The sequence below is a fragment of the Pieris brassicae genome, chromosome 4, assembly GCF_905147105.1.
Source record: "Pieris brassicae chromosome 4, ilPieBrab1.1, whole genome shotgun sequence".
NCBI classification, from domain to species: Eukaryota; Metazoa; Arthropoda; class Insecta; order Lepidoptera; family Pieridae; genus Pieris; species Pieris brassicae.
This window is the reverse complement of record NC_059668.1, coordinates 18,509,112-18,532,885: the sequence shown is the minus strand read 5'-3', so window position 1 is coordinate 18,532,885 and position 23,774 is coordinate 18,509,112. Positions and strand designations below refer to the sequence as shown.

The following is a 23,774-nucleotide window of genomic DNA, read 5'->3' as shown; positions in this document are numbered from 1 at the left end:
CATTTTTGAACTGATTTATTATTTTTTATTTCGTAAAATTAATGACCAACTACTTGGATGGTAAACATCCGAACTGTCAAAATCGATTTCCATTTTTTGATAGATATTTTATTGTGAGTGACTAATTAATTACAAAATTAAAAGTTACAACTAAATAATGTTGTGAATTATCATAGGATTCAATCAATGAACTACAAAAGCAATAAGCTTCAATTAATATCAAGAAACGAAGGAAAGATTAAATCATATGATTCTGCTACCGACGTGCGGGCATGGAGTCATGATCTACAAAATCGAGACTATTACCTCAGGGATTGGATGAGAAGTGATATGCCTATTTGTGTTATTCCTGTCTATACTGTCACTGGATTCTTAACAAACATGACGCGACGGAATCACACTAAAGTATAATAATTAGTTTTGTATATATATATATAATTATATATATATATATATATATATATTATATAGGCTCAAAATTAAGATTAGATTTATCAAATTGTATTTCGCAGCTAACCCCAAGTTGTCGGCCCGAATGCAAATCGAAGTTAATCTTGGAAAGTGTTTGTGCCTCATGTCACGCTATAAGGGAGTGCCTAAAAAATGACGAAACATTTGAAAAATACTTTCAAGAAGTAAGTTTCTACTTGATTAATTTCTCAATCAATTATGGACTACTGGTGTTGATAACCACTAAAGCAAATGTTCTATTTTAGGAAGAATTGGAAACGGGTCACTGGCCATGCGATAAATGTTTAAGTGCATTAAAGGGTATAAAAATGTTTTGGCGAATTATATTAGATAAAATATTTGGAATAAATATGGACATCGAAAAGGAATATAACAGCAGTATATGTAGTAGTGTACGTAGTATAGCCAAGAGCTACTTACACGAAATAAATGAACAAACCATTTATTTAAGAAAAATTATATCAGAGAAAGGTAAATGCGATAGCTATGAAAAACAATCAGATACAATACGTGTCAAAATATACAGCAACGATTTCGTTATTCTCACGCCTAAAGAAAGCAAACATAAAATTGTAGTTGTCGAAAAGTGTGTAGAAACAGATGCGCCTAAATTATTAAAAGATGAAAAAGTTAGTCAAGGCGTTACTGTTAGATTTAAAACCGTTGACTACGGTTGTCAGACCTGCGATGTAAACGATATAAATACCCACAAATATATGAGTAATTCCAAAGATAATTCTCAGAACACAGAATTAAATAAAGTAACAAAATTGGACTGTGGATGTGAGACGTGCGATCTTAAAGATAACGAGATACAAGCATATAAAAATAATATAGAAATTCTCCAAAATAGACTTAACTCGCATAGTATTGAACTCGCTAAAGCTAATAAAGAAAATATATCATTAAAACTAGAACTACAACAAATTTATCGAAACAACACTTGGAGCTCTTATCAACCTAATTTCACGCTGTTTCAAGAAGCACTCGAGAATGTTCCACCTCCTTTTGAGACTTTAGATGAGGAGGATAATGACATTGTTCCTAAGCCTATAGATTCAGAGATGGTCATAACTTTAAGGAATTGCAAAAACGAGGTAAACAGTTTTCTTAATCATACCTTGTTTTTAAAAAACACATTTTTTGTATCGACACTATCACTAATTTCAGGCTTACAAAAATATATCATTGCTACAAGTAGTACACAAATCAAATACTGCAAAGGAAAAGAAAGAGTGTTGCTGTCATGAAGATGATCCAATTAAGATTTTAACAAAAGGTAACGTAAATAGACAAAACCTAAACTTCTTTACTCAAGTTAATTACAGTGTTTGCCAATAATTTGCCATTACGGGTCACCCCAAAGAGCAGCGGTACTTTCTTAATTGTATAAATAATAATATTGTCTTTACGGGGTTACGCAATCACTGGCGTCACCAGTTACGAAGCCCGCACTAATATAAATTTTTTCCTTATACGTATATACTAAATACTTTTTTTTAAATAACAATCTACTTTTAATAGAATTCCTTTATTCATATTTATGTATTTTTTCACGAAATAGATCACTCCGGTGTATTTGTATAATATTACGGGCGTACTTAGTCGGTCGTTTAATAATCTTTAATGGTAGATTATTACTTATCTTAAGAGCTACGCTTCGGGATCACCTAATTAGCTAACGACTATGTTTTCTTAGCATATACCATGATAATACATATGATAGCTTCCGATTGGATCGATTAAATTTTTTACTGAATATTAGTTTAAACATATATTATAAGTTTGTACAATCGCTATCTCCGCCACAGTATCGCATCTCTGAACCAGCGTCATGTTTTTCGCATGTTTATATTTCAGTACAAAACACATTTGGTAATATAGTAGACAGAGAAATGGCTATTATCAACGAGAAATGTAGTAACAAGAACGCAACCATCATAAATTCTTCTTACGTCAATGTAGAGTCGGCAAAAACTCGGTCAGCAGGTTCCACGTTATCCCTTCATTCAATATCTTCGGAAACCGTTTTTGTAAGTTATTTATTACTACATGGTGTAGTTTTTACTAAGATTTTAGGTCCATGAAAGAGGTCAGAAGACTGTTTAAAACTCATACCTATTGAAATTTTATATGTTTAAACCCGCATAAATACTTCGTTAGTCTATAGATCTTGACAACTGTTTAGATCGAAATTTTTAAGTAAACTCACATTCATTCTGAAGATATTGAATTTGGTTTTAGTAATTCTTTTCATGTTCTTTAAGACAAATATTATAGTGAAGTAGTACATCAGACTTTTCTGTTACCATTTTACAATTATTTTACGTATTACGTATCGAGTATTTTAATTTCTAGGTTTTACAACTTCTAGAAGTAGATTTGGAAGGAATATATTAGATTCTAGATTTGTTAAGTGTTACGTAATCTTATAAAGTAAAATTACACAATCTTTCAGGTTACAACAACGGACTAACTAGAAGAAATGTTTGTTTAAATGAAAGTCTTGTCTATGAATAAATTAATTTATTAAAATTGTGCCATTATTCGTATTATTCTATCGTATATAAGTTTCTTAGCATCGTTTGCGAACACAAAATCCAAATGGTTGAAATTATCTAATGGGACTCTGTATTTTCCCACCACAGATTTGAGTTCCTTGAATAATTTGTCAACGTCTTTTGGTGTCGATAGCCAATCATTATCAGCATAGTGAAGGAAAATTGGTACTTTGATTGTACTAATATTGTATGCGGGGGGCCTAAAAGACCCGTAAGTTCGTCTGTTTGTCCACCAACCGTGGTCGAAATAGGCAAATTTTCCGGACTTATATAATTGTCCGAAATGTATGAATTGTCTTGTGGACGCTCCGGCTGGTGTATGGCCCATAACTACGGGTAGCATAGTCTGGAATGATAATATTTGAAATAAGTAGAAATTAGATATATCAAAATCTCTGTACCGGTTTAGATGGACGTATTAGATAAAAATACTCAAATTTCTACGTTCATTATATACAAATTATGAGTGTTGCCTCCGTACGGACGCACGTTGGAGAGGAGATATATCTAATTTTTATTAATTATTATAGCCTCCTTATATTGATAATGAATAATATATTTTAAACAAGTATATCCTATGATTAATTATTACATATGTGCATACATAAAAAAAATTATTACTATTTTATTTATCCTTAAATTTAAATTCCAATCATAATTAGTACTTTCAATGTCTATAAATTTTAAGTAATAAATAAATTAGAAAATAATCAAAATTATAAATCATTATGGACCCCTCTACGGCTAAAGGCCTCCTCCATTTTTCTCCATATCTGTCTGTCTTTTGCTTTGGTGATCCAGTTTTCACCACCATGTCTTTTTATTTCATCAATCCGTTTTCCCTTTGGTCTACCTCTTGATCTTTTATTTGTTGGTCCTTGCCAGGTAGTTGCCCTTAGTGTCCATTTTTCCTTATCCATGCGTGCAATATGACCCGCCCAGTTTCATTTTTGTTTTTGAGAGTATTCTAAAGCGTCTATTAATTTTGTTGTTTTCCTTAGTTCTGTGTTTCTTTTCCGTTGATGACTACAACCCTACATATTTCTAATATTAATGTAGAATTCGATTACATTGGATATATCCAGAATAATCACCTCTGGATATTGTCAAAATGTTAAAATAATAAAGATTATTTGCAGAATGTATTTTTTTGAAAATTAAAAGATCTTTGAATCGAAGATAAAACCTACCTTGTTCAATTGTTCAACATCAAAACCGCAGAAAAGAAATAGTAGATTCGTACACAGAGACTGTGTGATGGCTTCTTCAATACACAACTTTTCACCGGCTAATTTATTCAAATTTCCATTTGGTAGAATTTCATTTGCCCCAATTAGCTTCAATATTTTCTGGAATAAACGTCTTTAATGGAATTGGAAGGAAAATACGGTTAAAAATATCATATCAGCGAAATTTGTACCTAATGCGTCAGTCAGTTAACAAAATTATCTTCTTACCAATGTTTTATATTTTCATTGTAACTTTTGCACTTATGAGATTTTTAGCAGTTTTATTTCTGTTTTATATAGAACTGGTTGCCAACGAGCGAGAGGTTCACCTGATGTTAAGTGATAGCCCATGGACTCTCTCAATGTCAAGGCTACATTGTGGCACACTCTTTTCTTGAAGGACCAGAGGCGCATTGGTTTGGATACTCCAATGTGTAGCCCTGTGTGATGTGCTGTTTGTTGTATTTTTAAATAAATAAAAAGTCTACCTCTAACGAATTTGTGAAGGGTGCCACAGCTCGAATAACCGGACTACGAATATTACCAACGTATGCTATAGGTGCCATTGCATGCATTGCGGTAAACTTTTCGTTATATTCGGGTCTCATTGACGTCATTACCCAAAACGCTGTTGTGCCTTGCGAAAATGCAATATATTGCATTTTTTTTACCCCAGTTTCCTTTATAACATAGTCAATCATCGCTGGGAGGTCATAATAACCGATCTCATGCCAACTGAACTTCCAGAATGATGACGATGTAGTTTTAAGTGAGACATGTTTTCTTGAGTATGTATTCCCTCGGGCATTGCCCATCCACACATCATAGCCTGCTTCAGCTAAGAGGTAGGCTGTAAGAGTGATACTTTTAGGCTAAAACTCGTCTTTAATTGTTAAATAATACAACCCTTGAAACTATATTTAACTTCGATTGATATTTTTTAATATCACCCAAATTTTTTATTGATTATTTAGACAAAATAATCACATAACACATGACATATAAATTCACAGTAATTCTAATATCGTAACATCATTACTATAATTCTACGAGCTTGGATCTGATCGATCATGAACCTACAGCCGAGGGACGTAAAATTAAATTATTTTAATAATTAGTAAATATTTGGACAAATAATTAATCCGATTTGTTTGCAATCACATTTTTAATAGAACTATTCATAGATTGTATGTATCATTAAATACTTGAGAGATATAGACATTGATGATATACTGTATTTATTTATTGCCTTTTGCTTCGATTATAAAGTGTAAGTTCATCAGTAAGCGTTGGCCTAGGCTGTAGCGAGCGACTCTCATCCCTGAGGTCGTAGATTGGATCCCCAGCTCAATGACATTCTATTTAACATTCGCTTGAACGGTGATGGAAACATCGTGAGGAAGAAGACACAATAAGTAAACGGTGTATGTTACAGGTGAGGCACGCATATAACTTATAAATCCGCGTTTGTATAATTAAAAATGATTTATTTTCATTTAAAATCATAAATACTTCACGTTATTTAAAAAAAATATACAACTTACCTAGCCCTTTATCTGGCCTCATAAGAACGAATTCGGCTGAAGATGAGAGCAAGCCATGTTGGAGGAAAACCACGGGGCGAGTTCCCTTTATGGAGTTTTCTTTGCCATATGGAATTCTATGCATTTCCAATACATATTTGTCTTCGGTGTATACTCTGTGTATTTCGCAGGGGTAGCCATATTTCTTTATGAGGGTAAACTGAAAAGGAAATACGTCATTTAATTTGTCGATCACTGAAATTTTATTTCCATATTGTAAATGAGAATATTTATTTTTAATAATATGTGTTGTTTTTTTTATAGCTATGAAATCTTATCTGTCATGTCTAGTGTGTATTTTTAGGAGCGTATTTTTTCCAATAGTAACATTTACATTTATTTCAAACACACAAGGTATTTAAAATATTCTTAACCTACATAGAAATATTAAGAATTATTAAAATGTATTTATAAAAAAATATTACAAAGTGAGGTCTCTGTGGCCTTTATGCTGGCAGCATTTCCTACATTTCATTAGATCGTTTTAATTTGCCCTAAATGATTTTATCACAAGTAATAAAATGTACCTACTATCGATTGCCTATTGTTTAATGTTTTCCTAAGTGTTTCCTTAGGTAAATAATAAACACTATATATATATGCGATTTATAGTATTTGCAAGTCGCAAATGAACAGCAATTCATTATTTTCTCCTTATGACGTTCGTCGAAAGCATTATCTTATTTAGGATTATAGTATAGTAAAGTAGTAGTTCATAGTCGAACTACTAGGAAGCTCAATAAATAAGAAATACGTACCGTATCCAAAGTTGCATCTTCGATAATACTTGGATCAGTATTTCTTAATTCAAGAAACTCAAGACTATTTGATTTTGTATAAGAAAAAACTACCGATAATACAAATATTATTTTCGTAAATAACATTGGATTCATTCCAGATAATCGTTGGATTACAATAACACAATAACAGCTACTGGTTAGATTTGAACGATGCGCATGCATACATCTTATCATTAAGAGTATTTATTTTAAGATTAAGATTACTGACTAGATTCGGACTGTGGATTTTCTCGATTTTTTAAAAATGTGAGTCTTACCAATAAATACCCAGATGTCTAACGAAAAAATTGTCAGCCATTTTGAGTTTATGCATAACCCTGTATGCCATTTATTTAATATTTCTCATATATGAGTAGATAATAATAGTTTAATGATGAATAATTAAAAATTGATTTTTTCGCATATGACCTGAATCGTTGAATGCACATATGCATCCAATACAATGGGAATTGAATATAGTACCTAACGCGTGGAAATACAAATTATGTTCTATTGTACCAAAACTAAAAACTTCACTTTAAACCAAGTAATCTTGTATATAGATAAGGTGGTAGGGCTTCTTTAATCTTAACGATTTTATTCGGCCCTGTTATGCGGGTTAAGATCATAATATACCAATTTACATGATTGCCACATCTATAATTTTAAATAACAATTAGCCATTATCAGTTTAAGATTATGAAATTAATTCGAATATTTGGTAAGACGACCTTATTTTTATCAATAATTAAAGGGTCGAGCATTTATTACAAAATTAAAAATACTACAGTCTCCTTATAGAATATTTATATTACATTAATATAAAATAACAAGGCAGACGTATCAAGACACAAAAAGACTGATTGAAGTATAAAGTATAAAAACATGTAATGAATGAGATTGAAATATATGAGACACCTTGATAATTGCTGTCTGAGCCAGTATTTCACAACTTGAACAGTTAATATTGAGTATGACATAGAAACCGCACTCAAAGTCAAAATTTCATAAATTCCCGCTTTTTAGGTCAGCAGACAGCGGCTGGATAATAAAGTCGACAGTTAGAGATATGGAGATTTTAAACTCGATCTATAGAAGTTATCTCTGAAACTAATCGCATGTGTACGATTTTTTTAAATATATCCAAATAAATCACTTGAAATTAGAATTACAGAAAATATTAATATTTGAGCTGCATTTTAAATTAAATTTAACCAGAGAAACCTATCTAATGTTTGTACCTAACCTAACATAAAGCTAGAATTTATAGTGATTCTTGAATCGTTACCAAATAGTTTAAGATTAGTTTATAGTACGCATTGTTGTCTTGCTTTCATATATAAGAAATAAAACCTAATAAATGGCAGTTGGACTATGGTCACACGAATGGCAGTTTCGGACACCTTGTTTTCCAGACAGCAGTGGCCTACTCTGCGCCACTAGTATACTTTATTAGTACCTTTCATCCACTGTTTGAATTATTTAAGAAAATTACATTATCCAATCTTCCATCTTGAACATGTGTATATGCATGTTATTCCGATCTTAAAATCAATTAAACTTTATACACAATCCGATCATTTGAATCGCTGGGTTGTCATATTGAAATGTTAATTGTCAAAGTAATAAGCAGTATTGAGTATTATGTACTCTGTGGTCTGTATTCTTTGTAGTATTGTAGTAACGCTGAATACTCGGTGCGTTGTTTACTTTTTGTATTTTTTTATTTTTTACAACTTTTGCATGAAGGAATATCATGTCGAATCAAGAAATTAGTTTAAAGTGGAATGGCTATCAGAATAACATATTGTGTAACGTCAAAGAGCTTTTTAAAGACGAAGGATTATGTGATGTCACCCTGGTGTCTGAAGGGCTAAGCTTTAAAGCTCATAAAGTGATACTATCAGCTAACAGTCCCCTTTTTAAAACTATCTTCCAGGTAAACAGTAGAACATTATTGTAATAAGGTATGCGGAAACATTTTGCAAATTGTATAACGATTCTTACGCCCACATGTTTTCCGTAGCAAAACCCCCACAGGGATCCAATTATAGTACTTCATGACATCAACACGAATTCTTTAAGGACATTACTAACGTTTATGTATAACGGCGAAGTGAATGTTACTGAGGAATCTCTACCAATTTTGTTAAAAACAGCTGAAACACTAAGAATCTGCGGACTCTCCACGGGTAGTGAAGCTGGCCGTGATGCTGAGGTAACTTATTAATTGTATACTATTTCTTATTTATACATATATTATATTCAGCTATATTGTTATTCATAGCATTACAATATGAGATTTGACTATGTGTAAAAAGGTAAAATTATAAAATATTAAGTACCTTTATCTAACTCTATATAAAAAATAAAATTGTTTATTTAATAAAACATTATGTGTAAAGACCACCTCACAGTATTTATTATTTACAAAATTAGAAATGAATGATTAAAAAAATTTAATGGTATGAAAAACTTCCACATGTTTATAATTTTTTTAGAAATCAGCTAGTACTACCCAGACAAGCTCGAAAAAACGTAAGAAGAGTGAACAAGAGGACAATAATAACAAAATTAAAAAACCTTTCATTAACACGAAAGCTGATACATGTAATTTAAGTCTTGATACTAAAAACAATGTAAGTAGCATTAATAAACTTATTAACACAGACATTACACTATTATAAAAAAGTTTAACAGGCATCAGGAAAAAGCTAGGAAAACATAAATTAAATTTAAACCTGGGTACATTTTTAAAAAAGATCTTAGAAATGAAGAATAGTTTTGCATATTAAAATAAAACCAAATTACTAAGACATCCAACACAACAAAACAGTGTAAATGTTTATTTATTCACACTTCGTTACCTTATACAGAAAATGTTTGCTGAATATAGATCCATAATCTACTACTACTATAATAAGAGACTATTTTGGCTTAAACCATCTGTCTAGATAAATATAATTTTGTTCATTAATAACTTACAATTTCAGAATATAATGCCAAAAGTGGAACCTGTTGATTCGCCTCTTACTGATGACTCTGGTGAAAACACAAATGATACTGACATAGCGATTCTTGATGACAATATTGATAAGAAATACTCTATCACCTCTTCACCAAAATCCCACTTTAGTGACACTAATGGAAAGAAGTGCATTAACGAAGTCAGCAGTACTCAGCCATGTTTAAATACTTGTGATAATGATGATAAAGAGATTGAGATTGATAAGGAAGTGGAAACTGTAATTCAGAGTGGAACAATAGTGGAATCGCTTAATATAGCCACAGAAAATTTGAACTTGTTGTCAAATGAGGATATTAAAGGTAAGTAGGTTTAGCTAATTAATTAGCATTATTCACTCTATCACTGTGTCAGAATATAAATGGCATTGTTTGTGGAGTTTTGTATTTCTTAGGACATTTGATGTCAATATAATAAAATGTACACTATCCTAGTTTGTTGCCGAGTCTCATTTCAAGTTGGGCTGTCATATCTCAAACCCCTGCAAAGTATGTAATTGATAATTTAATTTAATTATGTGTATTTTATTTATTTGATGTGGGGTCACCTGCATCTTCTACCGCATTTACCATGGAGAGTGTTCAGCCAATTCCAATTTGACTTAGGGACCTTTAAGAAAAGACCGTACCGATTCTTAAAAGGCCGGCAACGCACTCGCAAGTCCTCTGGCATTAAAAGTGTCCATGGGCGGCATCACTTAACATCAGATGAGCCTCCTGCCCGTTTGCCCCCTATTTTATATAAAAAAAGAATCAATATTACATATCATGTCATAAGAGTGTTTTAAATAGTGCCTCGTAATATATACATATATAGAAAAAAAAATATTCCAAAAGTGTTCATGAATTTACAATACTTATATAATTGATATTATTACTTATTCCTTTTTTTCCATATTTTTTATATTTTTCTATTTTGTTTATTATGTGTGTGTGTGTGTGTTTCGTTAGTATTAAATTCTATGTCTATGTCTAATTTCTTTTTAATCATCATTGATATATAATGAGGATAAAAATTGATGTTCATGGTTTAACAATATAATTTTGAACTGTCTGCATATCTTTTCAGATAAGTCTGGTACCTCCTATGCAAACCCATCATTTCCCTGCCCGTTCTGTCCTCGAGTCTACAATAGCTGGGGATATCGACGACGACACGTAAAGTCTCGACATATGACTAACAGGTATAAATTATTATGTATTGGGTTTGAATTACATATGCTCCATTAAAATATAACTGGTTTTGTCATTTAACTTTAAACATCTAAATTCCAGACTATCCTGCAAATGGTGCGTATCAGTATTGCCAACAACTGGAGCTTGGTATTCCCACGCAACCAAAACCCATGGGGTTCCCCACGAAGAAGCCAGAAACTCGCTCGTTGTGATGGTAGAAGCTCACGCTGTATTGACCCTGAATGAGCCTAGTGTAGCCCAATTATTGGGACAAGTAGGCATGGACCCTAATGGAACTGTGAGTGAGAAAAATTAAATAGCTTTTAAAAATTATCACCAGATGGCACAAAGTTATTTGGTTACTATCAATTATCAAAGTAAAAGTTCTGATAAAATAATTATATGTATACAAAAAATGTCAATAAAGTAACTATGATATAAAATAACAAAAAAAAAAATTTAAAAAGATAGTATCTTCGAATCCTAAAACAGACATAACTGACATTATACAGACGATTTTCGCTTCATCTTCAACTTCATCAACAATATACAAAAATAATATTTTACTTTAATTAGATATTTATAAATTAATACCAATCGCATCGCGCAAATTTATCAAATTATAGTCAAATTTCTTTAGAAGTTAAAAATTTAAAAAAAATCTTGTAGGCTGTGGCAGTTGGCTTTAATTATATTTTCTGTTTTTTATAAACATTGTTTAATATTGCATCCGGACCGGTTTGATAAGGGCGCCATCTGGTGGTGGGATTTTAATTTGTTTAAAATCGTATTGTGCTTTGTAGGAAGTTATATTTAAATTTTTGACAGATATATGAGTATGGTGCCTTCTATACAAAATGGGTATTTCTTTAAAGAGTTTACGAACGGCTGTAATTTTATGTGTAAATTTTGGTCTGTTTTGAAAATCGATAAATTTACTTTCCAAACAATGGAAAACCTTTCTGACTTAAATAATAATATATATTTATTTCTAAACCATACTTTGCGTTTTGAGCGTTTAGTTTCCTATAAGGCACAACATTTTGGATTTTAAAACTTTTTCGTATGAATTTTTATATCATACAAAATATATGTAATAAGAATATTCAGTGATATGGCTCATTAAAAATTTATATACTATATTTTCGATGTATTTTATAAGTACGGCGAAAGCAAATTTATTACTGTAGGTATATTATTATATACATAATATCTTTTTATAAAAATTCGTCAATTAAATTATTGTCAATATATTTTACATTGGTCACCGTTTCGAAAATGCCAAAGGTATAATTGCAATGCTTCAGTGATTTTGTTTTTATCCTATTGATAAATTTAATGCGTTTTATGTTATCACAACTTAAAATATAGGTAAAGTTACTTTACTTTAAAAATTACTTTATCTAAGTTTGGCTTAAAGACAGTCTAGTATGTTATTCATAACAATTAAACATATTTAATCTAATCTTTTAACGGTAATTATTGTCTCTGTGACAAAAAGAGACTGGTGTCTTTAGTCAAAGTGCCATTAACTCCGTTTATTTTTTATGAATTACGAGGGGTTGCCTTTTAAGCAAAAAAAAAAAAAAAATAACACATTAAAAAAAAAACTTTGGCATCAGCATTGTTAGTGAGATACGCCTGGTCTTATAATAATATAAGTGTGTGTTTAAGATATAACTATTTTGGTGTTCTTACTTTTAATTGATCGGTGAGATGAAATTTTAAAATTAATATTATCTATAATTCGATTCGAAAACATAAAGAAAATATTAATGTAACACTTATAAATTTTATAATATTTCGTTGGGCGCCATCTTGTTTACATACGGCGATCGTATTTCTACGGAATAGATTGATAAGTAAGGTATGTACGCATCGCAACTGTGTTCATAATTGATTTTGCTTATGTGTGAAATGTAATGATGAAAGAGAAAGCGTGAATGACAATTGGTACGTCGATTACTTATTTATCTATACTTGTGAATTGCATAAACATTAATTTTGATCTCACTTTACTCAAGTCAGAGTTTAGATTTAGGAACGAGTTTAATAAAGCGTGTGTCATATTGTATTTTATACGAATAGATGTAAGAATTGAACCTATCTTATGAGCAATTAATTAACCAAAATATTTTTGTAATTTGAGAATTATGTTTATATATCGCCTCTGGCTTAGGCGTATATATTGACGAAACTTATAATCCTGGGTTTGATTTACCGAGAACCGTGTAGTTTGTGGCTCTAAAGACTGATCACCAACTCACCTGAAATGATTAAAACAGATGCAATAAAATCATGCCCCATTCGGGATGATTCAAATTCAAAATAAGTTAAGTATTGTGTGTTGAATGTAAAGTGCAATTTCTTTTAACAATTAAAACGGACTATGGATAAGAAAGTTTTGTCGATATTTTTGTCAGATTTTTTCCTTACATATGTACAAAATAATAGAGAAATAGATTTTTCAAACATTTTATTCTCAGAAATAACATAGTGAATTATTTTGGATAGAATTCTGAAACATATCAACTCGTACAAATGATTGATGAGCTTATTCGTAATATTTCTAATCTACAACAATAAATGTCCTATACGACTATACTCGCTAACACAAGTCCATAATAGCATAGACATTTTGGCTAAATACTCTTTAATATAATAATTTAATTTAAGATGACCACTTAAATTAGGAAATATAAGCAATATTTTTAAGTAAATTTAAGTTACCAAAGCAATGTTCGATGTAAGATCTACATAGTCATATAGTATATTTTTGTATGATGATCGCACGGTGATTCAAAATTGTAATAATGATAAATTAGCGTTTTTACGTAATTATATAAATAAAGTGAACGGGTTTTATCGCTCTTTGATATATAATATTTGTAATTAAATTGACGATTTGTGACACTAATATCAATCAAATACAATAATGCTTATCAAGATTTTTTAAGTATAAGATTTGATACGTGTTTAAAGTTATATCAAAGGGCGATGTAATTCGTTTCTTTAAAATCAATTAAAAATAACAATCTTATGACCTAACCTGTAACTCATGGCTTTAAAGTTAATCAGATGTAATGCAGTGAGAATGTATTTTAAGACAAAGGAGATTCAAATATATTTTTTACGAACTATCAAGCGTTTTCTTACAAGTCCGTCACAGTTCCTTCTACAGAAATGCCCGGTGCTATTTCAACTGTTTTGGTCTCATCTCTGTTGTCGATAAAGTTGTTTTTGGGCTTAAGATAGTCATCAGATCTCGATACCGCATCGTCATAATTGTACCTACCAGAGGGGGATGTAGGTGTGGTAGGCGCAGACGCCATATTTCCGCTTTCTGAGCGCCTTGGACCTCTATAGGTTTGTTCCGTAGGAGTTATTATACGCTTCGGCGGCGCTTGGGCTCTTTCAAAACCACCGTCATTCTCTCCATAACGCTTCATAGAAGCTCTATTTTTTGGTGTTTTTTTTAGCATAGCTTGAAAATTAAACGGAGGGTTGTCATCGTCAGTGTTTAAATCCCCCGTAGATTTGGCGAGAGCTTGCAGCTCGCGTATGGGATCACACGCCTCCGAATCAGGGCCGTAAAAGCTAGTACTGCGTCTAGGAACTGTAGGTTCAAAGGTGTCTTCGTTATTTGTCGCCCACGGCGTTGGGGGCTGATAGAACTTTTGTGGAGAGGAGACGTGTTTCTTATTGTAGAGCACGGGTCTATTGGGAGCGTACTCCATCTTGGGCTCGTCCGGAACCTTGGGCATAGGCTGCGTGGGATCTCTGCAGAAGGGCACGCTAAGGAGGGTCTGTGTACTCTTCGTTCTGGTGGTTGATCCTGAAGAACTAAACCGATGTTTGAAAGGTTCGTCCCACTGCTCGTGGTCTGAATCGTATTGACTGGCAAATGTGTCGCTATAATGAGAAACCAGTAGGTTAGAATTAGGGGACGGCACTCTGCGAACTTAAATGCATTATGTTAGTATAAGAAAAAAAGAGTGATTCTAACCACAATGAAGACATGAACAACATAATGAAAAATAAGTCGCAGTTTACCTTTTAGATCTAATAATGTTCCTGAATTAGGAACTAGCAAAAATCAAGAATATGGTTAGTTATGAAAAAAATAACTATACGATGATTTACCAATTGGAAGAATATTTTTAGATGAGCCATATAGTCGTAATTAAGAACATTGATACGTACTTGCTTTTCACTTTAGGATCGCACATGTGCGAGGTGTCGAAATATTGAATTTCGTCAAGTCTAAAGGGCAGCTTCCAGACAGTAAGACGCGGGGTTCCAAGGAATTCTTTCCTGGCATGTGGATCAATACGTTCAAGTAATACTGATGCATTTGTATTCAATAACCCTTCAACTAAAACTTGGTTATACATGTGTATCTGGAATTGTTGAAATATTTTTGTAGGCGCTTTTAAAAAGTTTGGTTTGGTTGGAGAAAACAAGCATATCCGTTTTGTATCAAAAGTATTTTTTTATTTAGTCTAAGTCTTTTATTGATCAATATGTCATGTACCTGTTGTGAGAAATTAACTAGGTCCTGGTAACGAAGAGCACGATACTGGAGTAGAACTTGGAAAAGCGATCTACTCTTCCACTTTCTCGCAAAGCGCTTCAGAAAAGACGACGTTTCTTCATCAATTTCGCCAGTTGATTTGTTGACTATTGGACCATATGCCTTTCGGACAACGAAACCTCTGTATGCTAGAACATAGCAGGTATTTTGTGTTATCAAATGCTGTGTATATGCATATCTAATTGCCTAAAATTTTATACGAAAAACCTTGGTAGCTAGTGTGATTCTGTTTTTATTTCTTTGCTCAATTAATATTTAGACGAGAGACCAATAACTGTCACCTGTTTTACCGAATTTATCTAACCGTGTTAAAGTCATGTTAACTTAGGTATGCAAGTAGGGTTTGCATACCTATGTGTATGTTGCCCGTACACTGTTTTCAATTAATAATTTCAAAGGTCAAAGTATTTTTGAGGACTTATTTTAAACTTCATTAAACGTACCTTTCTGTATAACCAAAGCAGCCTCCTCATCGTTCATGTTTGCCGACTTCTGTTTTTTTAATTCCTTGACTGAAATAGATGGATGATGAAACATTTGTTTGTATTTTACGGTGTATAGAAACGGATGGTATTGGCTAATCTTTCTGGACAATTTCTAGCATAATTTCAGTCGTACATTTCATTGTCTAAAAGCAACGTCACGTAAGCAGTTCTAGCCAAGTTAACAAACTCTTGAACCAATATCCGTCCGTCTCTATGCATTAGCCCCTGTATTCACTCACTATGCATAGCCTTGGATTTGCTTTGCACAGCTTTCCGCTTCGCTAAGAAGGTACGCATCATACTTTGAACCTTAACTATTTTCTTCACTTGTGTCTCATACAACCTGTTAATAATAAATCAATTATTTGATATGTTTCTTAATTGGACTTAAATATAAAGCCATGGTGATGCAAGAATATATTCAAATGGGATACCAAATGAGTGAAAGGAAGACCAGAGAAACATCTGCAAGAAGCTCTAGCTTTGCGCAATTAACGCACTTTTATGTAATGTATGTGCGAGTAAAATGTATTGTTGATTTGAAATCTACATATTAAAATGCTACCTGGATAAGAACTCTTCGTTGTAATATTTGAGAAATGCTTTCGATTTTCCTAACTCCCATCCTTCCATTTTCAGTCTGATCATTAAGAGACGGCAATTGTCTTTTGTTTCGTCAACATTTTCATCAAAATCAAAAGCCAGGAAACGGTATCTGTTAAAATGATTTTTTATCTTTATTCATATTCGTCACTAAGTACAGATTAAAAAATTAAGAGCCTGTCGTATGCGTCGGGAGCCAAAAAAATCAATATTAATATATATCCTTCATCAAGTAACTTACCACGTCCACTTAGCCCATATCATGACCTATTGGGTCTATATCTAAAAACTTACCCACACACACACACTTTACTTTTATAATATTACTAACTAAATGTATTATTCTATCAGTGATTATTATGAGTGAAACATAATTAATATTAATTTGATAATGTAATAATATGTTGTAATAATGTGATAATGTAGTTAAAAATAATATAAGAATTGACTACGATGATGTGATTCATAATGTAATGTAATATGTAACTTGTATGTAAAAATGTACTAAATTAGCACGCCATTATATGTGGCAGAATATGGCTAGACTGTAACACTATCATATTTTTGAACCATAATCATACAAATAAATTATTATTACTATTGAAATATTGACACGAAAATTAAATAATATGGAATACCTTTTAATGAATTCAGCGAATGGAATTCGATACGAGAAGCCACACTGACGAGCTTTTGCTGTGTCCAACACCGCCATCGCTCTCAATTGCTGCTTTACGACTTCAGTTTGAAATCCACGAGGATTGTCATTTAGATCTGTTCGGACACATCGGACAAAATGTAACCCGTTGCTCGTCGAAAGTTGCTTTAGAATTTCCAAACTTGTTACTCTGTATGTCGCAGCTGCAGTTCTCATTCTTCGCACTTGCGAGTATTGCCCCTTTGACACTGTGTTGAATTTCTGAAAGTATATAATATAGTATCACATTAAAATAATTAATTTATGATTAATTAGGTAGGCAAGGCAGTTACATACTTGCCCTTTCTACCAGATATAATTTTGAACGTGAAAAATAAAATATGTTTATTATGGAATATAAGATACATCCATTGAATTTGTATCACTGTATGTATTATTCCACTTCATTGAATTTGTATCGCATACATCCCTACTCATCGGCAAAGAAGACAGAGGGTGTAGGTCGAGAGAAAAAGCGTGCGTAAAAAACGCGTCGGTACTCTTTTAAAATAGCACTTATTTTAATACAAATATCGAATTTAATTAGAAGTGGCCTGAATAGCACTAGTCCGAGGATCTTTTATCAACTAGATAATCGTTAACTGTAAAACCCTTTTTTAATAGCTTTATAGCTTTACTTTAATACATGTTTTAAATTTATTTAAAGGCAGAGATAAAAGAGCCTCTGGTATTTTATATAAGACAAGTATCCCTTTTCCCAAAATAATTACTAACGTAAGATATTTTACTACGGGGTATTTTTTTAACATGGATATGTTCTATTGCAGTAAATGTTTGTATTTATACATAATATTTTCATAAATATATTGCGAAGGAAAGGTAAGTAATAATGTATCACTGAGAGATTCCCTAGATTTTAAATTATAGATTGTACGAATAGCCCACTTCTGCAGGATGGAAATAGTTTCGACATCAGCACCATCACCCCATAATAATAAGTCATTAAGCTGTTAAAGTAACTGCAATAAACAAGTCTAGCTGTATCGACATCAGCGAATATTTTTACCGCGTAAACTACAGATTATAGAAAATTAATTATTACAATTACATATAAACTCACCCTAGCTTTGATATTTTCTTGCTCTTTTTGTGATTTTGTTCGATTAGCAGAAGATTCATTTTCGTTTGGAGCCAAGGTAAGATTGCCGGTCTTTGTGAGCCTGTTTTTAAATAACTGCTGCATCGTAAGATTAGTCGAGGCTCGCATAGTTTCAGTCATTTCAGGTGGTAAAAAGTCTTTATTCTTGTCAGCCATTTCCCTTGTATCATAATTGACTTTCCCCGTGTAGTGAGCAACGCTGAATTCGTGACTGCCAGCAAGCTTCACGTATGGCCCTTTGCAGGAAGCTCTTACTGTGCCTAAATAGAAAGAAAACCATTAAACAATTTTTAGTTACAGCAACAATTAATGGGTTTCCTTGAGAATTAGAAGAAATATTTGTTAAATTGTTCTAGTAGTTTTCAAATATATTTAAACATGTTGTAGATGTATCTCGTTTTATAAAGGATGAAAATTGTGTACACATATGATAAAACATATCTTACTCATAATAAAATCCTGTCCACCTCCTGTACGGCTGGCTTCATCTAAAATGTGAAATATGCCATGCGGTTTCGCCAATAGTTGATCAACCGAGTTCTTATTATCGTAATAATGTAAAGGTAAAACTGGCACTTCTTCTTCCTCTTCTTCCTGCATTTCCCAAGCAAATATTTTTTGATTGTAGAGAAATTGCAGCTGTTCATTTGTTGTGTTTACAATTAACTGTTCCAGTCTATTTCTGTGATAGCATTCAAAACCAAATATGTCAATTAAACTGACCGAATATTTGTCGCCACTGTAATAGTAATGATAGCATTCATTATTCTTAAATACTACTTATATATAATACTTATTAAAAGGGTTTTATAGTAAGTAGGTATACATACAAAACTTGTCGCATAAATGATAATTTCGAATTAATCAAGTTTATCATCCAATCGACCAATCTTTTGTATAATGTACTTGCTAAAGTATCTCTTGCATCTCTAGCTTCGTCAGTTGAATGTTTACGTTTTACGGCATTTCCGTTTTCTATCAAACAGTAGTTAAGCAAAGCCCACATAAACTTTACCTCATCAAGAGATAATAGTTTTGCCACCTTTTTAGCTTCGTCTGGGTTTTCTATTTCCGCCGAACCAGATTTACCATCCCTAAATCTTACATTACCAAGAACTAATATCGCTGCTAATACAGTTTCAAAGAATGTGATTTCATCTTCTTGCCAATCAAGCAACTTAAAATACTCAATTATATCCTTGTATCGTTTAGCATTGTCTCGAGGATTTTCCCGCGCACCTTGAATGCCTCTTATTGAATCATCCAGTATTCTCAGATACCTGTGCTTTCTATTTCGTTCTAGATACAGTTCACTCAGTTTATTATCAGCTTCTTTAGAATCATAAAAGTAATACATTATATTGAAATTAGCATGTGACCTGAAACAACCGTTACGTTTCAAATACGCGATTCTAAACATTTATAATTAATTGTGTTATACATACATATCAGTAGAGGACACCCTCCATTTCTCAAGTTGATATAACCAAAATATGGCACCACTCAATTTTCCTGAGCTTCCGTAAGTGACTTGTATGTGGAAAATTCCTCGCGTGGAATTTGAGTGTATTGGAGTAGCCGCACTTATGCAGGCAAGAATTATAGTAGTTGCATTTTGTATTCTCTCTCCTGTGTTATTTTTCATAGCACCTAAGAATGTTAAGTGCGAAAGTGCATGGAGTACACTTGTCGTCTTTCCGGATTTACTTTCTCCAGAAAAAACTATGTACTGCTGTTCATTGTGATGCAAAGCATTCTGGTAAGCGCTGTCAGCGACAGAAAAAATGTGTGGCTCATTATCTGATCTAGATTTGCATTCATACTTTTTGTGATACTGTAAACAATTCAGATTACTATTTAGATTAAAATTTTCGTGTGGGTTTATTTGCTAGGAATAACCTAAAGTTAGACATTTATTAGGCAAACACTAGAGTACCGACCCTTCAAAACAGACAACAGTCTAGGTCTAATTAGTCTGGGTTCACTATACCTATGTTGGTGAAAAGTTTCACAACACCTGTTCAGTATTTTTCAAAGATTTATACTGTCCATTAATTATTAATACATGGTTATATATTTACCTCTTCATTATAAATGTCGTCAGAAGAGTTAGGATTAAGTATTAACAAGATATCTCCAATGAAAGACATAAAATATCCCTTTTCTAATTTAGTATGTATTTCACTTAAAATATTTTCCTCAGTTAAGCATTCTAAGGCAGCCAAGTCTTCTACTTGCATGGTTTCGGGTTCGTGTCTGCCTTGCGTAATAAGAAGACCGTCTTTAATAATGCGTTCTGGTTTTCTTGGTGGTGTTTCTTTTTCTTGCAGGTCATTAGCTAGCATTTTTATTTCCGTAGAAAGCTGTAATGGGTTCAGAAAAGAAAGTATTTTATGTTCGGCGTTTGAATTTAATAGCAACTATTCATTTAATTGCTATTGGAAACTATTTAAACGGACGAACATCAATCAGTGGGTGGTAAATAGCAAATAAGTTATCATTATACACATCATACCGTTTATAAACACCACTTTCTTTAATTTGGATTTAAAGCACATATAATAATATTTTACTATACAATTAAACTCACATGGAAATCATTTTCTGGGACGGATTGAATGAATGGATGTTCTTCCAACTCCATAATAAATGGTCTATGTTCTGGATTTTTTTCAAGACACCTGAAAATCACCTACCATTAGCCTGTTTAAAGTGGTGGTTGAAGGGTTTGAATCGCGAAGAAAACATACGTAGTTTGAACAATATCTTATGTAAAAATGTGATCTAATTTCCTAGTGGAAATGAGTAACGTCTATTCATTTGAAGAAAAGGATATTCGTTCTATGGGTTATAAGAATAAATTTATACTAACTCATTTATAAAATCATTAATTTCATTTGAGGACATCGCTGGTTTCATTACGCCTGGGGGTGGATTTCTGACAATTTGGAACAGGGCCCCAGTGGGATGCATGTTTTCGAAGGGTCCCTTTCCATCAACCATTTCAATCGTTGTGATGCCTAGGGCCCACACATCAACCCTGTTGTCATATCCTTCTTCACCTCCGGTTACAATTTCAGGGGCCATCCAACTCGGCGATCCAATATAAGATGTCGTTTTATCTAAAGCGTCTTTTAATTGACAGCACAATGAGAAGTCGCAGATTTTTATTTCGCCATTGTTCTTTATAAGTATATTACTGGCTCGTACATTGCGATGCATAACTTTATTCTCGTGGAGGTATACAAGTGCCTAAAATGCCAAAATAATTTACATAAGGGATTTTTATATGATGACCTAGCGAAGTCTGAAGAGGATTCTTTGGGTTTGAGGATGCAGAAGGCTAATAACAGACCACCATATAAACCAAAATTATTGGTGTATTACATTTAATGTGGTTGGGAAAAAAAAACGAACAAATGTATAAAACGTGTGTTTTACAATGATTTAGTATTACTAAAAACATCAGTGAGGTACAGTTATATATACCATATTCTCAATACTTAATTCGTATCTCGACTCAACACTTTGTGTTATATTGTAATAACAGTGAATATATTAAATGATTACATTGTTAAAGGGAGCCAATGGCGGGAGTGAGTCTCTTTGACACGGAGTGATGGAGCGACCGCCCTAACAAATGACCTGTGACGCCTCAATGACGCTACCATCAACGTCACTCAGAGGTCCACGCCCATGTGATTCATTGGAGCTATTTGCATACGCCAGCCTGTCCCATATACTGATATATCAGTCGCTTAATGTGTTCCTTGCACGTTTTATTGTAGGGATGTCAATAGTACCAAGTAAATTATTAAGAGCTGATCAAAACCAATAATTTCATTTTTTATAATAGTCTATAGGCTTGCAATACCTATGTCGTCATAAACCAATAGTATACAATTTAATTAATGAAGTCGTTAACGTTTCTTGTAGTTTAATATTGATTGGTATGTATTAAAAAAATAATCTATTACTGTATAACTATATTATTTATGATATAAAAATACACAAGACAACACGTAAAATGAGGCATCGAGCATTGTGAGCCAAGTGGTTTACATAAAGATAATATCCATTTGACTCGTTTTAATTTAGCAAGAGCTCTAAATAGCGTTATGGCTATTTCGGTCTGTATAGACGAGGTTGTAAGGGATATTTTGTGGCAGCAGGAACGAGTCTGAGGTACCCGCGGCTACCGCAGCAAGGTCGTATATCTTCCGTGTGCGAGCATTATTTACGATAATTGAGCGATGCTTCGCAATGGGGGGGCATCACGGTGTTGTAGAGCGTCCAGACATTCACATCGACAACTTGGAGCGTTCCGTCTCGAATCACATCGAATAATGCGGCTGCGTTTAAGTAATGGCCCTAGATTTTAGTACGTGGAGGATTGCTCGGCCATATTTTATTCCATGTCGAGGGCAACAATCCCAACTGATCCGAAAACAATTGAGTGTGCATTCAAAGTAACTACCAATTGATTCAGCCTTTGAAAGCTCGACTGGCAGGGCCTTTGTTTTATAAGCAGCGTCGAGTTGTATGTGACGAATGACATGTTTATAGTCAATCGGATTGGACTCACCTTAATCGTATATTTGAGGATGTAAGCGATGTGTTCTTCGGACATTTTTTTGTCCACCGCATTCAATTTTCTGACAATATCGATGACAGATCCGAATTCGCATAGCTGGGGAGTAAGCGATTCATTATATCGAATGCGATAGTATATAACGAATTCTGATAATTTACGACTTGTAAAGAACTTACCTCAATGACGAACCATATTTTCTTGACATATTCGGATCGTTCGCAGAAGACACCGTAAAAGTCGATAATATTTGGGTGTTTCGTAAAGTCTCTTAATATTTTACATTCTTCATGAATGTGTTGTTCTTTTGTGTCTGTTAAATTGATTACTTTGACGGCGACCGATTTGCCAGCAGCCTGATCGTCGGATGCTTGAAATACTTTACCGAATATGCCAGATCCGAGTTTTTTTTCAATTTTATAGCGATCATGAGGGCTTGATAACGATGACACGTTCAAGCCATCTCTCATTTTAACTTCGTACATGATTTACTGACTCATGTGTCCCTTTCAATACTTTAACTTAGTCTATAAAATGGAAGTAAAATTTGATATAATATTTAATTGATGGTCAAATAAAAAATAACACTTACCGTGTCCGTCTACCACGGTTTCACGACTAACAGTGAAAAATTGAATAGGCAGCTGCGAACTCTGAAAAGTGCTGGGGCTTCTCGGAATTAAGTACACTTAATCCGTTTACGATACCACTAACACCATTATGGACGGTGAATTCCGATTGCGCATACACATAGCTATGCGATGATTAGTTTTAGAAATTTCATTGTACTAAAATACAAATATAAAAAAAGTTTATGTATTCGAGTTTCATAATCGGACATCGAGGCAGAATACGAAATTC

The 23,774-nt window shown here is 32.9% G+C and overlaps 4 protein-coding genes across 4 annotated transcripts; 2 read left to right on the top strand and 2 right to left on the bottom strand.

Annotated features, from left to right (window-relative positions):
* The first annotated feature begins 69 nt into the window (after nt 1-69).
* On the top strand, nt 70-3,012 carry LOC123709054. The gene is made up of 6 exons (XM_045660146.1): nt 70-405; nt 513-635; nt 717-1,568; nt 1,642-1,750; nt 2,332-2,504; nt 2,930-3,012. The coding sequence occupies exons 1-6, from the start codon at nt 187-189 to the stop codon at nt 2,945-2,947; spliced, it is 1,494 nt and encodes a 497-aa protein (XP_045516102.1). The 5' UTR covers nt 70-186; the 3' UTR covers nt 2,948-3,012.
* Nucleotides 3,001-6,737, bottom strand: LOC123708393 (lipase 3-like). Its single transcript, XM_045659068.1, has 5 exons — nt 6,603-6,737; nt 5,806-6,004; nt 4,750-5,111; nt 4,223-4,381; nt 3,001-3,378 (listed from the first exon to the last, which is right to left on the bottom strand). Exons 1-5 carry the CDS (start codon nt 6,735-6,737, stop codon nt 3,001-3,003), a joined length of 1,233 nt encoding a protein of 410 aa, XP_045515024.1.
* A 1,578-nt stretch (nt 6,738-8,315) lies between these two features.
* LOC123708109 (protein abrupt-like) lies at nt 8,316-13,963 on the top strand. Its single transcript, XM_045658617.1, has 6 exons — nt 8,316-8,562; nt 8,650-8,841; nt 9,125-9,262; nt 9,617-9,950; nt 10,717-10,831; nt 10,923-13,963. Exons 1-6 carry the CDS (start codon nt 8,380-8,382, stop codon nt 11,137-11,139), a joined length of 1,179 nt encoding a protein of 392 aa, XP_045514573.1. The 5' UTR covers nt 8,316-8,379; the 3' UTR covers nt 11,140-13,963.
* Nucleotides 13,319-23,559, bottom strand: LOC123708108 (neither inactivation nor afterpotential protein C). The gene is made up of 17 exons (XM_045658616.1): nt 23,506-23,559; nt 23,093-23,440; nt 22,908-23,012; nt 21,195-21,574; nt 20,913-21,003; nt 20,404-20,685; nt 19,768-20,156; nt 19,153-19,701; nt 18,769-19,061; nt 18,284-18,582; nt 17,144-17,424; nt 16,468-16,617; nt 16,142-16,245; nt 15,861-15,929; nt 15,358-15,545; nt 15,027-15,223; nt 13,319-14,735 (listed from the first exon to the last, which is right to left on the bottom strand). Exons 2-17 carry the CDS (start codon nt 23,396-23,398, stop codon nt 13,976-13,978), a joined length of 4,443 nt encoding a protein of 1,480 aa, XP_045514572.1. The 5' UTR covers nt 23,399-23,440; nt 23,506-23,559; the 3' UTR covers nt 13,319-13,975.
* Between the last annotated feature and the right edge of the window lie 215 nt (nt 23,560-23,774).